This window comes from Brienomyrus brachyistius, chromosome 18 (assembly GCF_023856365.1).
Source record: "Brienomyrus brachyistius isolate T26 chromosome 18, BBRACH_0.4, whole genome shotgun sequence".
NCBI classification, from domain to species: Eukaryota; Metazoa; Chordata; class Actinopteri; order Osteoglossiformes; family Mormyridae; genus Brienomyrus; species Brienomyrus brachyistius.
The window spans coordinates 14159136-14178248 of record NC_064550.1 but is presented as its reverse complement, the minus strand read 5'-3'; the positions used below and the strand labels follow the sequence as shown (position 1 = coordinate 14178248).

The window sequence follows — 19113 nt, the reverse complement described above, 5'->3', positions numbered from 1 at the left end:
GCTCTGTCCCACAGTGGACAGTACTGGTGTCGGGCTCAGAGAGGGAGCTTTTACTCTCAGTACAGTGACCCTATTCGCATGAACATCCTCGGTAAGCTTTAAAAGAGTAATAGAAACTAATCACCAATGTCACAATAATTTCTGATTAAGCTACTTAATTTTTGTAAGGGGTCAGTAATGCTTCCTGTAATATCCAAAGCTCGATGTGTTCTACATCTTTTCTGTTTGCCCTTTCTATCATTTTTTCTGTTTACATTGTTTTTATTAATTTATTAACTGTTCAGTTGGCACCCATCCTGGGTTATTTCCCGCCTTGTGCCTGTTGCTTCTGGGGTAGGCTCCACAGCCCCATGACCCTGCATAAGACGGGTATGAAAAATGGATGGATGGATATTAAAAGCTGATACTTATGTTTTAAGTTTGTCCACAGGCTGTTCTGAGTCTGGATACAGGATTTCTGCAGATCTTGACCAAAGACAGTCTGACGCTGAGGTGTGAGGTTGAGGGAAGCTCTGTTGGATGGAGCTACACGTGGTACGCAGATGGATCTCAGCTTCCTGAAGACCAGGATGGACAGACCTTCACTGTGAGATCTGGGAATGGCTCCTATCACAGGGAATACAGATGTAGAGGGAACAGAACTGAAGAACCATTTTACTCCACAATCAGCAATGGTTTGGTGCCCAACCACATTAGTAAGTATTATTGTTTTACTAATGCACTTGGCTTGTTACCTTCAGTGGTGGGTCACTGGCTGAATGTGTAATATGCTGGTCTCACACCTCGAGGGCTGTGGCTTTGGTTGTATCTCTGCATTTTCTACATTTTACTTATATCAGAAAATTTTGTCTACAGTGACATAAGTGAGGCTGCCTTCCAACTGCAAGCGATTTTCCCCTTATGGTCAATAATGTATACAAATTTGTAAATGCAATCAAAAAAAGTAAAAATGCCCAAAATCTTCTATTTTGTCTGGTTACTTTTCATAAAGGGTAGAGCTGGGCAGGGATTACGGGTCTCGTGATTTTAATTAAGGTTTTTCACATAGAAATGAATGGAAGGTCCCCATTTAGATAGGTGTGTGTGAGTGTGTTTTATGTTTATATTACATTGTGGGGACCAATTTACAAACCTGTGTGTGTTTGTGTGTGTCTGTGTTTGTGTCTGTGTGTGGTGCAAAGTTCTGATATCCTGTCGAGGGTGTCCCTCTACCCTGTGATTCCTGGGACTGTGACCCTCTGTAAGATTATAGAGGATGGATGTGTGAGTGGACAGTGTCTTTAAACTGTATCATGAATGTTTTCAGTTATGTACTATATTATAATGGGTTAATGCTGTGCTTGTTCCACACTACAGTACTTAATATACTATACTACTGTGCTATAAATAGCAGTAAATTTATATTTGCCATATATTTGTATAATTTGTCTTATTTTACTTTAGGACTGCAGTATGTTAGTGGGGTGTCTGGCTCCCTGGTTGGCATCATAAGCCTGGTGCTGATCACAGTTTGTGTGAAATATTGCAGGAAGTCATCAGGTGAGAATTTGTAAGGCCTCGTTTAATATTATCTGTGGTCAATGATATGAATTTATGCTGCTTTGTATAGCAACTTTTCATATGAATCTCTTTATAAGTGTCCATACTGACCCCTTGTCTTTGTAGGTCAAAGGGGCAAAGAGGAGGAAACATTTTACTGTGAGGTTAGATTAGAAGACGTGTGTGCAGGTAAGTGACGATGGTCTCCGTCCTCTGACCGTGTGCCTCTGTGCCTGTTGACGCCTTTGTCTGTTACCCAGGAGACGCAGACCAACCTCCCACCATTTATGCAGAGGTCAGTCATGCAGCAGGAACAGCAGGTGAGTTCTGGTGACCGTGTTCACTTATGGACCTGGTACTAATCCAGGCGTCTCTCATGTCCTATAAAACACACTGGAACATACAGTAATCAGCCACAGTACTATGGAGCTAAAGTGTGTTTCCTGAATTCCCATGTGAATCACACTTATCTTTTGTTTCAGGTGCTCAGGAACATGGCTGTTCATTTGTTGTTCAGTTAAAGTCTTCAGATTGAACTAGCATCATAACTACAGTAAATATCTTTTTTTTAACATTAAGATTTGTTATAGAATGTGGAGATTATGGCACTTTTATGTTACTCCATTTGTTTTATATGTCAGCTACACATCTGATAAAGTAAATGCATTGTATTTTTGAATTTTATTAACATCTGTATTGATGGAGAATGTGTGCAGTTCTTTATTGTTTTTAGATCTTGCTCTGCTTGTTAGGTTTTAAAATAAATTAACTGGTTGGATGCTTGTGGCTTGAGAGTGAAACAGAAACTTCAAAAGAACTGGCTAGTGTGTCGCTTTGGACAGACGCTTTTGCTAAACAAATGAGTAAATGCAGCTGTTTTTTCATGAGTGTGGCTCAGTGCTGCCTGTGCTGTTGTTAAGCGATTCAGTGGTTGCAGTATCTTTACAAATAATCGAAACACCACAACCTTTGCACTGTCCTTCAACAAGCACTCAGTGCTCTGCTGAAGTCTTTTAAAAGTGTTTCTGTATCGTTTTGTTCCCACATTTGCAATCTGTGACAGATATTCTCTCAAGCTGTGTTTTTCTGTAATAGATTCAATAATGGCTTGGGAGAGATCCACACTTCAGAATGTACAGGGACAATTACAAATCCCACCATGTTTGTTGGTCTCCTGCATCCTATTTTTTATTTTATTTTTTACTGGAATAAAATGCATGTTCTCACCGGTGAGTTTTCACATGGCGCTGTTACTCCCGCTTTTAATAATGCCTGGAACCCAGGCCTGATTCCCTTTATCGCCTCTGGTTTCAGCGGGTATTGTGGTTCTCAGGTCCGGGGCAGCGTGGTCTCCTTTGTTCCTCCATGAGGGATCTGGTCGATCTCGATCAGATCTGGTACCGTTGGGCTCTACACTTATGCTTTGCTGTACCTGTTTCTCCTGCAGGATCCCATCATCCGGGACAACCAAAAAACTCAGTCGCCCCACGTTGGGCTAGTAAATAACCACGTTTTAACTGGCCAGGTCTTTTTTTACTGCCAATTGCAACGCGACTTTCAGCAACCACTGTGTAATTTATATCAGTCACATAAGTCTTTAGGGAGGGGCTGAACTTCACTGTCGGGTCACACCTATACTCCCAGTCATCCACACTCATACGTCGTCTCACCCATGGGCCCAGATCCTTCCACCCCTCCTTCGCACCTTTGTCCAGTGACACATGCGGCTGCCCCCCCTCTCTCCTAGAGTGTAGGGGTGAGTCTTTCCCCTGATTACTTCTGTACCACCAACACTCACAGCACATCTCCTATCACTCCAAAACATCCTTTCCAGCCTTAGCTGATCTCACCTCCATTAATACCATTTCTTCTCATACTGCTAATCTGGACCCCCCCCCCTCCCCCCTTTGGCATGTGAGGTACAATGCATTGTGCAGTGTGTGTGCATGTCTTTGCCAGGTTCACCAGTAGGTTGTTCACTGAACACACAGTTGTAGGTACGAGTCTCCACTGATACACATACAGAAGGGGCAAAGGATCGTGTTTCACTAAAGTGAAACTGCCAGGCTCACTCGTGTGCAAAATCGCTCAATCTCGTCACCCACAATCCCTCTAGGGTGCTGATAAGCACTATGCCCAGTTTACACACCAAATCTCATGCCAGTAAGTTTATGGGAGTTTGGGTGGCGAGTCACTCGGTTGTTCTTATTACAGAATCTCCTGCTCCTGAATCAGCCAGAAACTTTATATCTTTTTCTTCTACCTTCAAGGTCACAGTGCTTATGCTGAGTCATATACTACATATGTGGCTTGCACTTTATGGCAATTGGGATGAGTGATATGGGTTGGTGGTCTTCCCAGCATGTGGGTGATGGTTTCATGGAGACAGAGATAATAGAGGAGGTTTTAAGGCAAGTGGAGACTGTGGATTGGAACCAAGAGAAGTTAAAAATCTAGATGAAGGCCTCATCCAACTGGTCAGGGCATTCCCAGAGGACCCGACTTGGTATTCCATCTGGGCCAGCAGCCTTCCATGTGCTCACTCTGCGAAGTGTTCCTCTGATCTCCGCAGTGGTGAAATTGAGTACTGGGGATCATGGGTGGGGATTCTGGAGGCTGGGTCGGTATTGTCGAAGCGGGCATGGAAAGATTTGTGGATAGTGGAGCTGGATTTGGAGCTTTCGAAATCCATGTTGGTGTGGATTCCTCACCACCTGCAGCTGGGGTTTGAGTTGTTGTGGAAGTGATCTTCAATTCATAGGGAGTAGCTGCGTTTGGCAGATCTGATGTCCTTTTTGAGGTTAGAGCTGCACGCCTCATGGTTTCCGGACTTGAATATTGCATGACAGGGTTTCAGCAGCTGTCGGATCTTGATAGTCATCCGAGGTTTTGGGGATGGATCTTTTAGCCGGACGCTCGGTCAGCAGGAATGTAACTACTGCATGACCCGACGGTGCTCCTACAGTGAAGTGGGGTGACATTCCTCAGTTCTGGTGGCAAAGATGTCCTGAAATTAGCTCAACTGGGCTTTGAGCTCATCCCGGTGTGCCGCCATCAAGTCCTGACTACTGAGCCGCTGCAGTTCCTGGATAGCCTGCACCGTCTCGGCCCTGCCGCCATGTTCCTGCTCTACACAATTCTGGGCTGGAGTCCCTTGGAAGCTGCAGGCTGCTCTCTTCCCCCTCTGTGCGGGCACCTCATCTCCTCTCTCCCCCACTGTTGGCCACCACTGTCACGAAGGAGAACTACCATGTCTGTATGAAAGCAGAGGGCTGCCTCCAGGCGAACTAGCAGATCCACCCCGATGATGCAGGGGTTGAAGATGTCGGCTAGCCAGACCTCCTACACCAGCTGTGTCCTCCCCCTCATGGCCATGTGTACGCCAGTCACTGATGCCAGCTGGATGCTTGTGGGCTCCCAGCTGACTGGCCCAGCCCAGTCAGTGCCTGGCAGCATGCCTGGGTGGTTCAAGGTGATGATGGACCCCATGTCCACCAAGGCTCAGCAGGGGGTCCCGTCCACCAGGCAGTAGACCTACAGACTGCGAGCCTCATCGAGCGGGCCCACTCTGCGTGCAGCTGCAGGGGTTGGACTGGCGTGTGGGTTGGCGCTCACTTTACAGTGCCAACTGCTCAACATTTGCCGATTGCTGTTCATGGTGAGGGTGTGGCACTGGAGCAGGGCAGTTGCAGGCAATGTGATCTACTTCTTTGCTGTGGAAACAGACAATGCAATGCCGAGATTGTTGGCAGAGCGTGTGAGCAGCAGCCAACAAGAGTGCCAGCAGGAAAGTGTGGAGGGCCAGCTCATCCTGTCCTGCCCGGGGGATGTGACGTTAACCCCGCCGGGCACAGTCTTTCAGCTTAACTGCGAACACCCCCCTAACCTTTCTCCAGTGCACTTGCCTGCCAATTGTTCCCTCATCTTTCCTGTGGGCTGTTGCTGGCCAAACTGCCACTCCAGTGTGATAATCGGTTCTGCAGTCGTCCTGCTTCCCTGGAGAGAGGCTTAGGAGAGCCTGCAGCCCCTCCCCTTCCAATGACATTGCTAGGGTCAGGGGAGCCTCTTCTGGCTGGAAGTATCTCTGGCACAAAGACAGACAGGGAACAGAACTGTCCAACCCTGACAACAGCAGCACTGATGGCTCCAGTTACACCATCATCTCTGCTGCTCTGTCCCACAGTGGACAGTACTGGTGTCAGGCTCAGAGAGGGAGCTTTTACTCTCAGTACAGTGACCCTCTGCAGCTCGACATTCATGGTAAGTTTATATACTATTTATCTAATTTTTCTAATATGGAGCTGTAATGATAATATATGTGACTTTGTGGGTTAGGATGCTGTGCCTGTGATCAGAAGATCAATGGACCAAATCCTAGCAGCCGATTGCTCCAGGGACCCTGACTGAGTTGTACTGCACAATGGGCAAAAACATCTGTTACACATAAGATAAAACCAATATAAATAGATTTTTAATAAAATAAAACAATATTTGTATAACTGCAAATGGGAATCTGTCAGAGTTTATGTTACCAACAATATCAGGGGTGTTAATTGAGAGGAGAATAAAATCTTGGGCTATACATTTACTGTACATGCTGACAATGGAAGCCAAAGGTTTTACGTTTGCTGGTCATTTTCTGTTGAGCTGCGTCAAGCTAAATATGGGGAAACCCAAAAGTATTCAATGCTACTGTAATGCCTGTATTGTGACCGAAATTACCCAAAGTCCTGCTGATTCTTCTGTGCTCATTACACTGAGCTAGAGGGAAAATGCACTGCATAGTCTATATTTCTGCTGAATCTTGATTCAACTTGATCTGCTCAGACTAGTTAAGCTGGTTGACCAATTTATGATAGTTGAACAGCTTAAGGTTTGTTTTTGCTTGATGGTTTGATGATTTAGCTGGTTATACCAGCTAGTGATGGCCATTCTGGCGGGTTTAGCGGGTCATACTAGTATGACCTGCTTGATAGGCTGACCACACCAACACAAGCAACTGGTGACCTACTCAGCTAAGCCATTAAAGAGCATCACGGGCTGGGACATGGCTGTCTAAGACCACCTTAGACCAGCAAAAAACCAGCAAAAACCAGCTACCAGCATAAACTCTTTTTTTAGCGGTTTTATTCAGCAGGGGTCTACTTCCTTGCTACCCTGGATGTATTTACATTTTGATTCTTGCTGGTAGATCTTACAGACCTTCTGGATAGATTTCACTCCAGATTCGGTTGTTCCTCCTGTCCATCATTATCTTCACTGGGTAATACCTGAGGCCATCTCCATAGTGAAGGTATCCCAGTTAATCTCAGCAGGAACTTCTGCTTTTTCATTACGAACAACATGATAACAAGGACGAGGACACCAATCACAACTGGGTGGTGCTCAGAGTCTCTGAACCTGACAGGGGCCTGGAGTACTTTGTTCCCTGGATTCTCTGCATATCGATGCTTGCTAAAGTCGATGGTTGCTCTTCATAATGCTGCTTACATACATAGTTCTTGCTAACAGAACACAGATCTTGCTTTGCATGCATGTATGCAGGAAAGATCCTTCAGTGCCTCTCCAGCGTCATCCAGCGATGAAAGGTTGTGGTACTGCACAGGGATCCACTGGCTCCCATCACCCCTGGGCCAGGCCTTTACTCTCCTGGTGAAAGTACACCTGCTGAGAAGCTTGATGAAGTGCAGTTAAGTACAAGACAGAGCTAATGTGAGAGAGTGACAGATTCTGTAATGGTGTTATGGGTCGTTCATGAAGCAAAACACCGTTTGCTACAATAGCAAGATAATTTGGGAACATATTAATATGAAAAACTCCATTAAAAGACAAACCTATTGGACTGAGTGATTTCACACACTCGCGTCTGTCTGTCTGAATAATGGCTGGCAGTTTCTTTTTTTTTTTTACTTGCCACCATTTCCTCTCTGCTGCTACTCCAGCTGAGGTCTCTCATTAAGCTGCTCGTATGAGAGCAAGATGCGGCCGTGTGAGACGTTTCCATGGACTTGAGAGGGAGATTCTGCATGAAAGTATGAATCTTTAGATAAAGATGCGTGCAGAAAGACAATTTGAATTTTAAATGGCTTTAAATGGCTTTCGTTGTTTGCTTTAAGAACATCGCTCTCCTGGCGAAAGGACTGTTCGCCAGACTAATGTGGAAGACAATAACACTATTATGGGCCAATAAAACATTTGACACACTTGTGTGCATCACTGTTGATCTCCATATGACCTGGGTAGCCTCCATCTGCATGCCCTCCAGTGTAGCCCTCAGCATTCTGGGCTGGATGCTGTTGAAGCTGATGGAGAAGTCAAAGAACATGACGCTAACTGTGGCGTTGGGTCTGTCCAGGGAGGAGTATTGCTTCTGCAGCAGATATATTACTGCATCCTCCACACACACATGGGGCTGCTATGCAACACTGCAGAGGGTCTAACAGAACACAACAGTTCACTATACTGAAAGTAATTGTATATATTTACTCTACATTATATCTGTTAATATGTTTAGCAATGATTGTCACGCCCAACGGAGGTAAGTACAACGCAGAACGCAGGCTGTCATGCAAACCTCTTCGCAGGGGACTTTGTTATTTAAGGGGTAAAAGGGAACAGGAGGGTGGAGCAGGCAAATGATGACAAAAGATCAGGGACACTTAGGACTGGGGAGCATAAAGGCCTTATGTTAGCATAAGGCTAACAAGCACCGGAACACGGCTAGTTACGGCCACGCCTGGGAAGGAAACATTACTTCATAGGTGACCGTGTTCACTGATGGACCTGGTACTAATCCAGGCGTCTCTCATGTCCTAAAACACACTGGAACATGGATCAGCTACAGTACTATGGAGCTAAAGTGTGTTTCCTGAATTCCCATGTGAATTATACATATCTTTTGTTCTAGGTGTTCAAAAGACTTTTATTGTGCTGTTCGGTTAAAGTTTTCAGATTGAGTGGGTATTGTAATTAAATACTTTTTCTTTAACATTGAGCTTTTAGCATAGACTATAGTGCTTATGGCAGTTTTATGCTATTTTGTAAACAAGCATTTATATCATACCTCAGCTACAGACCTGGTAGAGTATTTGCATATTACGGTCACATTTTATTAACGCCTGCATGGATGGAAAATGTGTCTGTTCAATTGGTTTTCAGCTGAATTTCTGTTGAATGTTAGTGGCTGAAAACAGATACATCAAAGAACTCATTTGTATGAGGCTTTGGACAGAAGCGTCTGCTAAATAAATGAGAGTAAATGTAAATATATTTTTATAAGCGTGTTTCAGTGTCGCCTGCGCTTTCGCTGAGCGATTCAGTGCTTTTGGTATCTTTAAAAATAGCACAGCATAACCTCTGGCCTGTGGGTCGACCTGTCATGCATCAGCCACACTGAGGGTAAAAGGTTTCTGAGTTCCGCTACGTACTTGGTTCCTACGCGTGATCAGTGTTGAATCTTGTAACAAGTTTTGTTTTGTCTTTTATACTGTAGATTAATTCCTCTATTCATTGTTCTTTGATTTCACACTATATTCCCAGTCTCTGCCGCCATCCCACAGCATGACACCACTGCCACCCGGCTTCCCTGTAGTGTTTCTGGGCCATCAGCAGTCTGCTTTTCAGTTTATTCATTCTAAATGATTCTTCTTCATTTCTACTGTCTCTTTATAAGTTTTGGAAGCCATTTGCTCTTGAATAACATGTTTTGCATGTTGTATTATTCAAAAAAAATCTAGTATCATTTTAATAGCATGCATTGTGCAGAATCTTCTATGTAGGAGAGGCATTTAAGTGTTTGTGCAGTGGAGTAACCGATAACATTCACTTGTTTCATGATCGCTCTCTGTCCGTCTTGTGGTATTCCCGTTCGGCCTGCAGAGGTCTCTGCTGGCCACCCAATTAGCTTCCCTTTCTGATTCCTAAAAGCCTAAAAACATCTGATTCCTAAAAACATCTTTTGAATTGTGCATTTCCTTCTTAGCAACCTTTATTTAAGATATAGTTTTCATTATTCGATTAAGTTTCATTATGTAATAATGTTACTTATAATAATGTTATTAATTGCATTATTCCAGTATAATAAACAATGAAAAATCTTTATTTCTTAACTCACATTGCGGGCGGTGGAGGGGGGTGGGTTTCACCCGTGTGGGTTATAGTTGTGAATAAACCGGATGTTAGAAAAAAAAAACAAAGCAAGTGCACAGCAGCGAAGAAAGTGTGTGGAAAAAGAAATCTAACAGACAAACTGACAGCCTAGCTAAAGGTAAACAGTGTAAGGGTCACACATTTAATCACCTCGCAAGGGTATTTAAAACTAACAGCCAAAGTAAAACCATTGACAGGAACATGCATGTGATTGTAGAAACCGATGCAGAAGGAAGCACAGAGCTGTACATCCCTGCAGTCGCCGCTGAACATAAGAAAATGCATGTTTATGACAGGCGACTCACCTGTCAGCCTCCCTGCTGTTATATACCTAAGTGAAGATTAGAAAATGCATGTTTATGTCGGGTGACACACCTGTCAGCCTCCCTGCTGTTATATACCTAAGTGAACATTAGAAAATGCATGTTTATGTCGGGTGACACACCTATCAGCCTTCCTGCTGTTATATACCTAAGTGAAGATTAGAAAATGCATGTTTATGTCGGGTGACACACCTATCAGCCTACCTGCTGTTATATACCTAAGTGAACATTAGAAAATGCATGTTTATGTCAGGCGACTCACCTGTCAGCCTCCCTGCTGTTATATACCTAAGTGAACATTAGAAAATGCATGTTTATGTCAGGCGACTCACCTGTCAGCCTCCCTGTTGTTATATACCTAAGTGAACATTAGAAAATGCATGTTTATGTCGGGCGACTCACCTGTCAGCCTCCCTGCTGTTATATACCTAAGTGAATATTAGAAAATGCATGTTTATGTCGGGCGGCTCACCTGTCGGCCTCCCTGCTGTTATATACCTAAGTGAACATTAGCAAGGACTGATTATCAGTGAGATACACCCCAACCCCCATCTGGGTGGTTCTCTATGGCATTTTGGTGGTTTGTGAGCACTGAGGTGGGTCACCATCAGTGCTGGACGGTCCCTCTCTCTGTGGCATTAGATGATCCCCCCGCCCTTCTCTGGGGACACAGTTTCTGTCTCACTTCCTTGTTTGTCTCTACTGGCTGGAGATCAGGTCATTGCAGGTTTCCCTGCTTCTCCTTTTGTGCAAGGAGAAGACGGTGAACCTTAGTGCTGTCAGACAACTGTCTGGATTCGTATCATGTTCCACATACAATACATCTACTGGGCTAGACTGATATTCTTCCATCCATCCATTCATCCATCCATCCATCCGTCCGTCCATCCATCCATCCATCCATCCATCCATCCATCATCCATCCATCCATCCATCCATCCATCCATCATCCATCCATCCATCCATCCATTCATCAACCACTTACCCACTACATTGTCACAAATACCCCTTTTTCAGAAACTATTACTATTAATACTCATATAAAAATGACTCTCAATAACCATATGCAATAAGTCGATTTTTGTTTTGGAATCTAGCAAACTCTGGCAGTGAATATTCCATAGAATTTGAAGGAGATGCGTTTCTTTATTTCTCGCCTATTGATTTGTACAGTGCTAAAGGAACAATAGAAAATACCTTATTATTAATATTAGAAATCTATGAGTGGGGAAGAATGAATATACAGTAAATGAGTCTACCAGGATATGGCTACGGGTGAGATGGACTTCATTGATCTCAGTGGGAAATTGTAATGCATAAAGCAGCGAGAATGTAGTACCCAGACGAACACACATACAGTATAGTGCCGTACAAAAAATGTGCAAAGACAATACACTTAGTGCAGACAAATCTAAAGAGCACACAGTTCATAAATATCCCTGAAATAAACAGAATATGGAGATACTACAGAAATAGTAGTATCAGCTAACTTTCATATGTTTTTTCACAGTAAAGTTTTGCGAGATCTTGATGTGAAATATAATGAAATATTTGAAGTATTTGTTTACATTTCAGGCACTTCGATATTTCGTCAATTTGTGTTTTTCCTAACAATAAAAGTTTTTTTTTTTTTTTTTTTTTTTACCTCTTATGTAATGTTGTTATGTTCAGAGATGCACTTTTTATGTTGTTCAGTTGGGAAACATTCATGTGAATAAATAAAACCATAATTCTTTCCAAATTTCTTTCCTGACTTTAAAAAAATATTTTAGAGAACTTTTTAATAATATCGATATATATACTGAATATCAATAAAGTGACTTATAATATTGAGACATTGTTTTTCGGTCATATCGCTCAGCCCTACTTGACACGACCTCGTGCCTTAATAAGTACAAATAGCAGCCGGTTTGTGTGTCCTGTCATCGCCTGTGACGTGTCGCTGTGTCACGAGAAGGTCTTATTCTCTCACCACTTCCTCTGTGCAGACATTTGCAGCGATACAAGCAGGTCAGACTCACACCATGAAAGGCATCATACATGTGAGGGATATCTTGTCCTGGATCCGTAAGTAAAATGTTTTCAGTCATTTTTTTAAGATAATGCATTGAACTGAAGTGGCATAACCAGACTGGATGGATGGACATAAATTATGTGCAGTTTCATAAAAAATAAATAAATAAATAAAAATGTTTATCTGCTGATGAACCATTAACAATTTAGAATATGTTATCATGCATATTTCATGGAGAAATCTATGTTATTGAGAATCTCATGAATTAATCTGTATTGTCTTATATAAAAACATTTTCATGTTGACTAAGGAGGACGAACCACTATTTTATTAAATATCCAAAAGGCAGATATTCTATGAAATTATTCAGTTTACTCAGGATATTAGAGAACTTTGTAGTTTTAAGAGTTAATCCCGATGCACATAGATAAGTGTTAAAAAGACCCATCAAGACAGAAAGCAAGTAACTGAATGAATTTTCACTTTGTCTTTCTTTGTTTAGTCACAGTTTTGGTTCATTTTAGCTGCTTTACAGGTAAGAATATTATTGTATTAATACCTGTCAATATCTTTTGCAGACATATTAATTCCTAACGTTATATTTAAACTTTGTTTTTTCCAAACACGTGTTTCTTCTCCAGTGTCCAGTGTTCAGGCTTAGTTTAAAATAATGAACTTGTGAAATGTACTAGATGTGTCTTACATAATGTTTTCCACGTTGGTTTCTGTTCCAGACTCCAGGCCTCAGTCTCGGATTACAGTAGATTAGTGACAGGAGGCTCAGTACAATTTACAGAACTGATTCTACCGAACTGTTCGTTTAAGTGAATGGAACGTTCAATTCAAAGAGTCGTTGGGGGGTGGCGTCTATTCGCCACTGCATTTTGTTCAATTCCTTTTATTGAAAAGGTCAGGGATTGGGAGGCATCTGCTGAAAACCAACCCCAAAGCCACAACATACAGAATACAACAAATACTGTTCAAAAAGACGATCTGATCAGCACATTTACTAACCGAAGCTCTTAACTCTGGAGTAGACTTCCGGCACAATCAAAACGGATCACTCTGTGAGTTTTTGGTCTCAGGGGATTTGCAGAGGAACCGCTTGAACCGAAGCTACCAAAATGCCGAACTGCTCAGAGAGTCACAGTGAACCGTGAACGTGCTGAACTCGCTAACGTGTCGATTGCTGGAGTCAGGAGTTAGTGAGCCACAGCCACCATGTGGCCAGACATGAGTACAGCAGAAACACAAAGGATTACGTAATGCGGAGGGGAACTGAAGGCAACATGGCCACATGCGTCTCCGAAAAGCAAATATAAGTGAATTGGAAAAAGGTCGCTGAGTGTTTTTTTATATGAATTTGTCAAATATTTTTAGATTTTCTGAATCTAAGACTTGTACTCTACAGTACATAGATCTCGCTACACCTCTTCCACCCTTCTGAGTTGTAAAATGTTGCAGTTATAAAATAGACAACAACAAGGTAGTGCCTGAACACTTTATTCAGATTTTGCACTCCTTACGAACACACACCCAGAAAACTCCCTTTACATTACATGAGAAACTTTCAAGTTAATGCTGATGCTTGGGGTCAATGAATCAACAATCTATTGCTGTGAGTGCCTCTATGAAAAAACGGTTCTGGAACTGCCTCTGAGGCACTACAATTGGGCCGACTTCCTGCAGCGTGAACATGACAAAAGTCCCTTTTTCTGGAAGAAGGTTATGGGACCATAAATGGTTCTGCTGCAGGGATTTACGAGTAGGTGCGATGTGATCCCTGTGACTGGTGCATGTTAACACTGACAGTGGTGTTCTGGACCCATTATAGATCACAGTTTCTTCAGAAAATATTTTTTCATGCCCTTCTTGTAGACAGTGTTGGTCTTCCAGTCCAGATTGTTATTGAGGTTATTAACTGTTAATTTTTAAATCATAAAAGTAAATGTAAATATGTTGTTTTTCAAATATGTACAGTACCAGTCAAAAGTTCTGACACACCAAGTCACTTACAAAGGAGAATGATTCAGTCATATCACATGACCTGGCCACCTGACCTAAACACAGAACATATGGTTTGGGAAGAGTTTGACCAGAGTGTGAAGGAAAAGTGGCCAATGGCTGTGCATCACATGTGGGAACTCATTCAGACAGCTAAAAGGCATTCCAGGTGACCACCTCATGGAACTGGCAAAAAGTCAGCCAGTCCCTGGAGCAACTGGGATTAAGGGCCTTGCTAAAGGGCCCCATGGTGTGATCACTCTGCCAGCCGTGGGATTTGAACTGACCAGTGGAGATTTCTTTAAGACTGCAAGGGAAGCTCAGCTTCCCCTATAATGTCACAAAATTAATGGTCAAATTATGTATTATTGTATTAACATTTTATTGACTAAAAATGCGTTAGAAAACGTTCATCTCAAAGACGAGTTCCTTCAGAATCAGTTAGATATAGCAGGTCGGCTGACTTGATTTTCTTCTCATACATTCCCGTAGCGTCACAGTGCATTTCCCCGTTGAAGCCCAGCGTCCATTGACTTCAATGCGGCTGCTTTGAACGTTTTTTTTCAGTGCTTTGAAACTAGACGGTCATTGGATAAACGCTGCGATTATGTCCCGCCCACGAACGCTCAGCGTCTCTGGGGGTGAATGAGGAGTAAATGAGGAGTGGGCTGGCCTGGACTCCGAGCTTCTGCGTGATGATTGGAGGGTCTGTGGAAAGATTGCATCTCCTTTTGACTGACAGCGATTTTGTGCTATAAGGAATCGCTGAAGCTATTCGCGCTCAGTCCCATCGCGGATTTCTCAAGTTCAGTCGAAATAAAAATTGCTGCAACCTATTTCTTTATATTTGCTTGGCGAAATTGCTTGATCTTCATCATACATTTCACACAATTATACACCACATTCCTTGTTTCAGTTTTACAGAGTTTAATATTTTTTTTTAGATCGTTCATTCATTCATTCATATAGTAGGCTTAGGCTAGGCTAGCGTCGTGGGTGAAACTGCACACGATGACAGACAGTGCTAATATTGTCGACCTGGTTTTGGCGAAGCCATTTGAAAGTGTTCCTTACGAGGAAAAACTTAGAATTAAACAGCAGGGCAGATCAACACCTAAGATTGATTTAGTGCAAAAGATAGGGAAAAATAACAGGTCTTTTCAGCTCTCCTGGTATGACAAAGTTAGCTGGTCAAGTCACTGGAAAAGACGCCTAGTTGGTACGACAAGGTCACAGACCATTTTCTTGAAAAGGAACGTAGGGCAGAATTTACTTTTAAATGAACAGACAATTTTATGATGTAGGCCGAAAATGAGCTTCCCCTGTTTGACAGACCAGTAGCCGCCACTGGAACTGACAGCCTTCTGAGTCCCAACCCACAGAGCTCACCCCCAACAGCCAGTTATAATTGTTTGTTCTATATATGGTATGTTATAGTCTTGGTGTCCACAATTATTCTAAAATGTAGAAAATGCTTAAATAAACCTATGGGTAGGTGTGCCCAAACTTTTGACTATTACTGTACTTCTGTTCAGCTCTGTTGAAATGTGTTGAAATGGTAAATGTGCCAGATACGTGATAATTGTTGTTTTTTGTATTGGTTCCTGCCTCAGAGTCCTGGCCTCAGGCTTGGCTGACAGCAGATCCTCCAGGGTCAGACGTGTTCCTAGGAGAGAAAGTTACTCTCACCTGCCAGGTCACTGGGTTTGAGGGATGGAAATATATCTGGACCAGAGAGACAAATGGAGCCACCTCTCAGCTTCTGGGCAGCAGTGGGCAAGATGGTGAAACGTACATCCTGCAACCTGTGAGAGAGTCTGACCGAGGACATTATCAGTGTAGGGCACAGAGAGGAAGTGAACTTTCTGACAGCAACTTTCACAGCCTGCGAGTCCATGGTACGTTATTACAGGAGAAACAAAAATAAATTTTATAAATGTCTGAAGTTTTATTTTCTGTTTACTGTGCATTTTTTAGATGTAGCACAGCCTGTCATACGTCAGAATCCTCCAGGATCTGAGTGGTTCAGTGGAGAAACTGTGACCCTTGAATGTGATATAAGAGGAGGATCTGGATGGAGATATTCATGGGCCAAAAGAACCACACAGACACGACTGCAGAGTCTGACTTCCAGTAGCAAAGAAACTTATAAGAACTACATTGTCCAGTCTGTTAAAGTATCTGACAGTGGAGAATATATATGTCAGGCAGAAAGAGGAAGTGACCCAGTAATTCAGTCTCTACCTGCATCTCTGTATCTCAGTGTATCAGGTGAGTAAAAGGCAAATAATAATTATAACATCTCAGATCTCATATACTTTGTGTTTCATGCACGTTCGGCTAATAAATGTACTAATGCTGATTACAAGGAGAGAAACCAGAAGCTGTTATAACCTGGACATCCCATGAGGGAGAGACCTACATAGGAGAGAGGATCAGTCTGAGCTGTAGGGTCAGGGGAGCCTCTTCTGGCTGGAAGTATCTCTGGTACAAAGACATACAGGAACTCACTGATGGGTCCAGTTACACCATCATCTCTGCTGCTCTGTCCCACAGTGGTCAGTACTGGTGTCGGGCTCAGAGAGGGAGCTTTTACTCTCAGTACAGTGACCCTCTGCAGGTGGACATTCATGGTAAGTTAGTGAAAGAGAAACACTCATAATCATACGATGTTGAATATAACCTTGTAGCTTATTCTTCTTGAATTAATTTTTATATAGTGCCTTTCTTTGCATGATTGCCCCATTGCACTTAGCTGAGAATCTCTTTGTATGTTAACTTACACCAGTTTGGGTAATAATACTGTGAATGAAGAATATGAGGAAACAGAACTTCATAGCATGATAGAAAACAAACCCTCTGTGGACCCAATGTCAGGTGGCTGCCCAACACACTGGACATGCTAACAATAAAGAGGCCAGAAAGGAGGGTTTGTGTCTTTTTATATTTTACCATCTGACTGCTGTCTGTCTATCTTCAGATCTACCCCAAGCCCTGCTGACGCTGCAGTCTGGATGGACTGACTTGTTTCCCACTGAAAGAGTAACTTTGAGGTGTGAACTTCAGGGTGACTCTACACAGTGGGAGTATAAATGGTACAGAGATGGACAGGAGCTTCCTGCTGATGAGAGTGACTCTAGCAGAGCAGATAGAAACATTTACAGGATCCACTTTGTAGGTCCATCCCATTCTGGGAAATACCAATGTTCTGGAAGACCTACAAGGGGAACAGTCAACTCCCCAATTAGCAACCCTATTACTCTGACTATGAATTGTATGTATCATTTTATATTTGAATATTTCTTTGTATATGTGACGTCCGCTCCTCGTGTGTGCCACGCCCCCTAATTACCCACGTGTGATTCCCCGATTGTACCCAGCTATGTCTAGTTAATTTGTTCAGTCCTGTGTATTTCAGTCCGTGTCTTACCTGAGTCCATTGTCTGTCATTGATGTTAGTCGCGTCAGATGTTCCCTGCCTCCGTTCCCCTGAATCCTTTATTAAATCCCCGTTTTCCCCGTAATTCGCCTGTCTGCCTGCTTCCTGTCTGCTTGCCTGCCCGTTCGCCTTACCTGCTTCCAGCCTCGCGTGACAGAATGACAGACCAAACCAAGGAGGCGCGGCAGCAGACCGAGGAGCAGCATCTCGGTCTGCTGCAAGAGACCTATTATTGGTTGAACCAGCCAGAGGTCCAGGAGGATCCTCTGGCTTTGGAGTTAGCCAATCGCAGCGCTGATCTCCTGATGGAGAGGCCTCCACCGGAGAGCGAGCACCTCCTGGAGGAGGTACATGCTTGCCTCCAGCAGATAGCCCAGCAGAACATGGAACGGAGACTTGGGCTAGCTGTACCACAAAGCACGGAAGCTGTGTCCCCGTCGTCCGTCCCAACGGAGACGGCGCAGCCTCCCGCCGCCACCAGAACTCGGTAGAAGAAAAAACGGACGAAGTCACCGGCGGTCGCCCCGACGATAACCCTGGGAGCGTGCATGCTCGTCCCCGCTTCCCTCGCAGCCGGGGAACTGGAGGACTTCCCGGTCGACCTTACGGTCACAGGTGCAGCTAAGCTGCTAGCCTCGACAGCCCACCGCTACGGACCTACCACCGCCTCTAGAGCGGTATTTCTTCCGGCCCGAACGGCTGGCCAATAAGGGGGCCAGCGCGGTGCGGGATGTCATCCCGCAGGTGCTCCGACGACTTAAAGGGGCCACACTTGTCTTGCCCGCGCAGGACTTGCCAGTCCCACCGCCGCCTCTGCATGCGCAGCCGCCTTCGCTGCCGCGTCTGCCTGCGCAGCCGCCTGCGCAGACGCCGCAGCTCTCTCTACAGCCTGCAGCTCCCGGGCAGGCGCCCCCACTGCAGCAGCCTGCAGCTCCCGGGCAGGCGCCCCCACTGCAGCAACCTGCAGCTCCAGTCCCTGACCGCGCTCCAGTGGCACCCCCTCCGCCTGCAGCAGCTCCGGTTCCTGTCACCCTAGTCCCCGAGGTGGTCCCGGAGGACTCCATCTTGGCTCCTCCCTCTTCGGAGGTGGAGGAGCTTGAATGGGACCCCTCGGGGACCGCACTAGTGACTCCTCTGTCCTCACCCCGGCGACGTCGACCCCGACCAGGGGTCGGCATGTCTGTGTCCCGCAGGGGAAGGGGACACAGACGCAGGGCTGGGGTCCCGCCCGCCCTGCCCCCTGGCTCGCCCTGCCTCGCCTGCGCTGGGGCTCGGTTGGCGCCCGCGGGTCCTGGCCCTCCGGGTCGGCTGTCGCCTGTGGGTCCCTCTCCGGTGCCTCGTCGTCCTGCCTCGCTCCCCTCTCCGGTGCCTGGTCGGTCGCCTGCGGGGCCCCCACCTTCGGCCCGTCGGAGGACGTCGCCGACTGCAGCGGCTCTCCCCCTCGCCTTGCCTTCGCCCTGGCCCCTTCCAGCTCCCTTGTCCCCTTCCCCGGTGCTCCCTCCTGCTCCCTCCCTGGCCCCTCCGCGGGTCTCTCGCCCCGTCTCCTCGGCCCCTCCGGTCGCCCCCCGTCGCCCGCTGGGGCTCCCACGGGCTCCCCTTCGTTCCCCCTCCTTCTCTCCCTGCTCTCCTGCCCTGGTCCCTGCTTT

The 19113-nt window shown here is 44.9% G+C and overlaps 1 protein-coding gene and 1 long non-coding RNA gene across 6 annotated transcripts in view; both read left to right on the top strand.

Moving 5' to 3' along the window:
- LOC125712968 (Fc receptor-like protein 5) overlaps window positions 1–19113 on the top strand; it is a 34667-nt gene that overhangs the window by 8524 nt on the left and 7030 nt on the right. The window contains exons 1-6 of one of the 5 annotated variants that reach the window (XM_048983614.1): window positions 11952–12077; window positions 12527–12559; window positions 15642–15926; window positions 16006–16299; window positions 16398–16661; window positions 17009–17302. The exons of 3 other annotated variants lie outside the window; for them this stretch is intronic. In XM_048983614.1, coding sequence (XP_048839571.1) covers window positions 12035–12077; window positions 12527–12559; window positions 15642–15926; window positions 16006–16299; window positions 16398–16661; window positions 17009–17302 — 1213 coding nt within the window. In that variant the 5' untranslated portion in view covers window positions 11952–12034. Of the gene's footprint in view, window positions 1–11951; window positions 12078–12526; window positions 12560–15641; window positions 15927–16005; window positions 16300–16397; window positions 16662–17008; window positions 17303–19113 lie in introns of those variants that run through there. One more of the 5 variants, XM_048983611.1, reaches the window with a different exon arrangement.
- Window positions 434–2765, top strand: LOC125712971 (uncharacterized). Its single transcript, XR_007383429.1, has 5 exons — window positions 434–695; window positions 1444–1539; window positions 1666–1728; window positions 1800–1859; window positions 2022–2765. It is a non-coding gene; the product is annotated as an uncharacterized LOC125712971 (long non-coding RNA).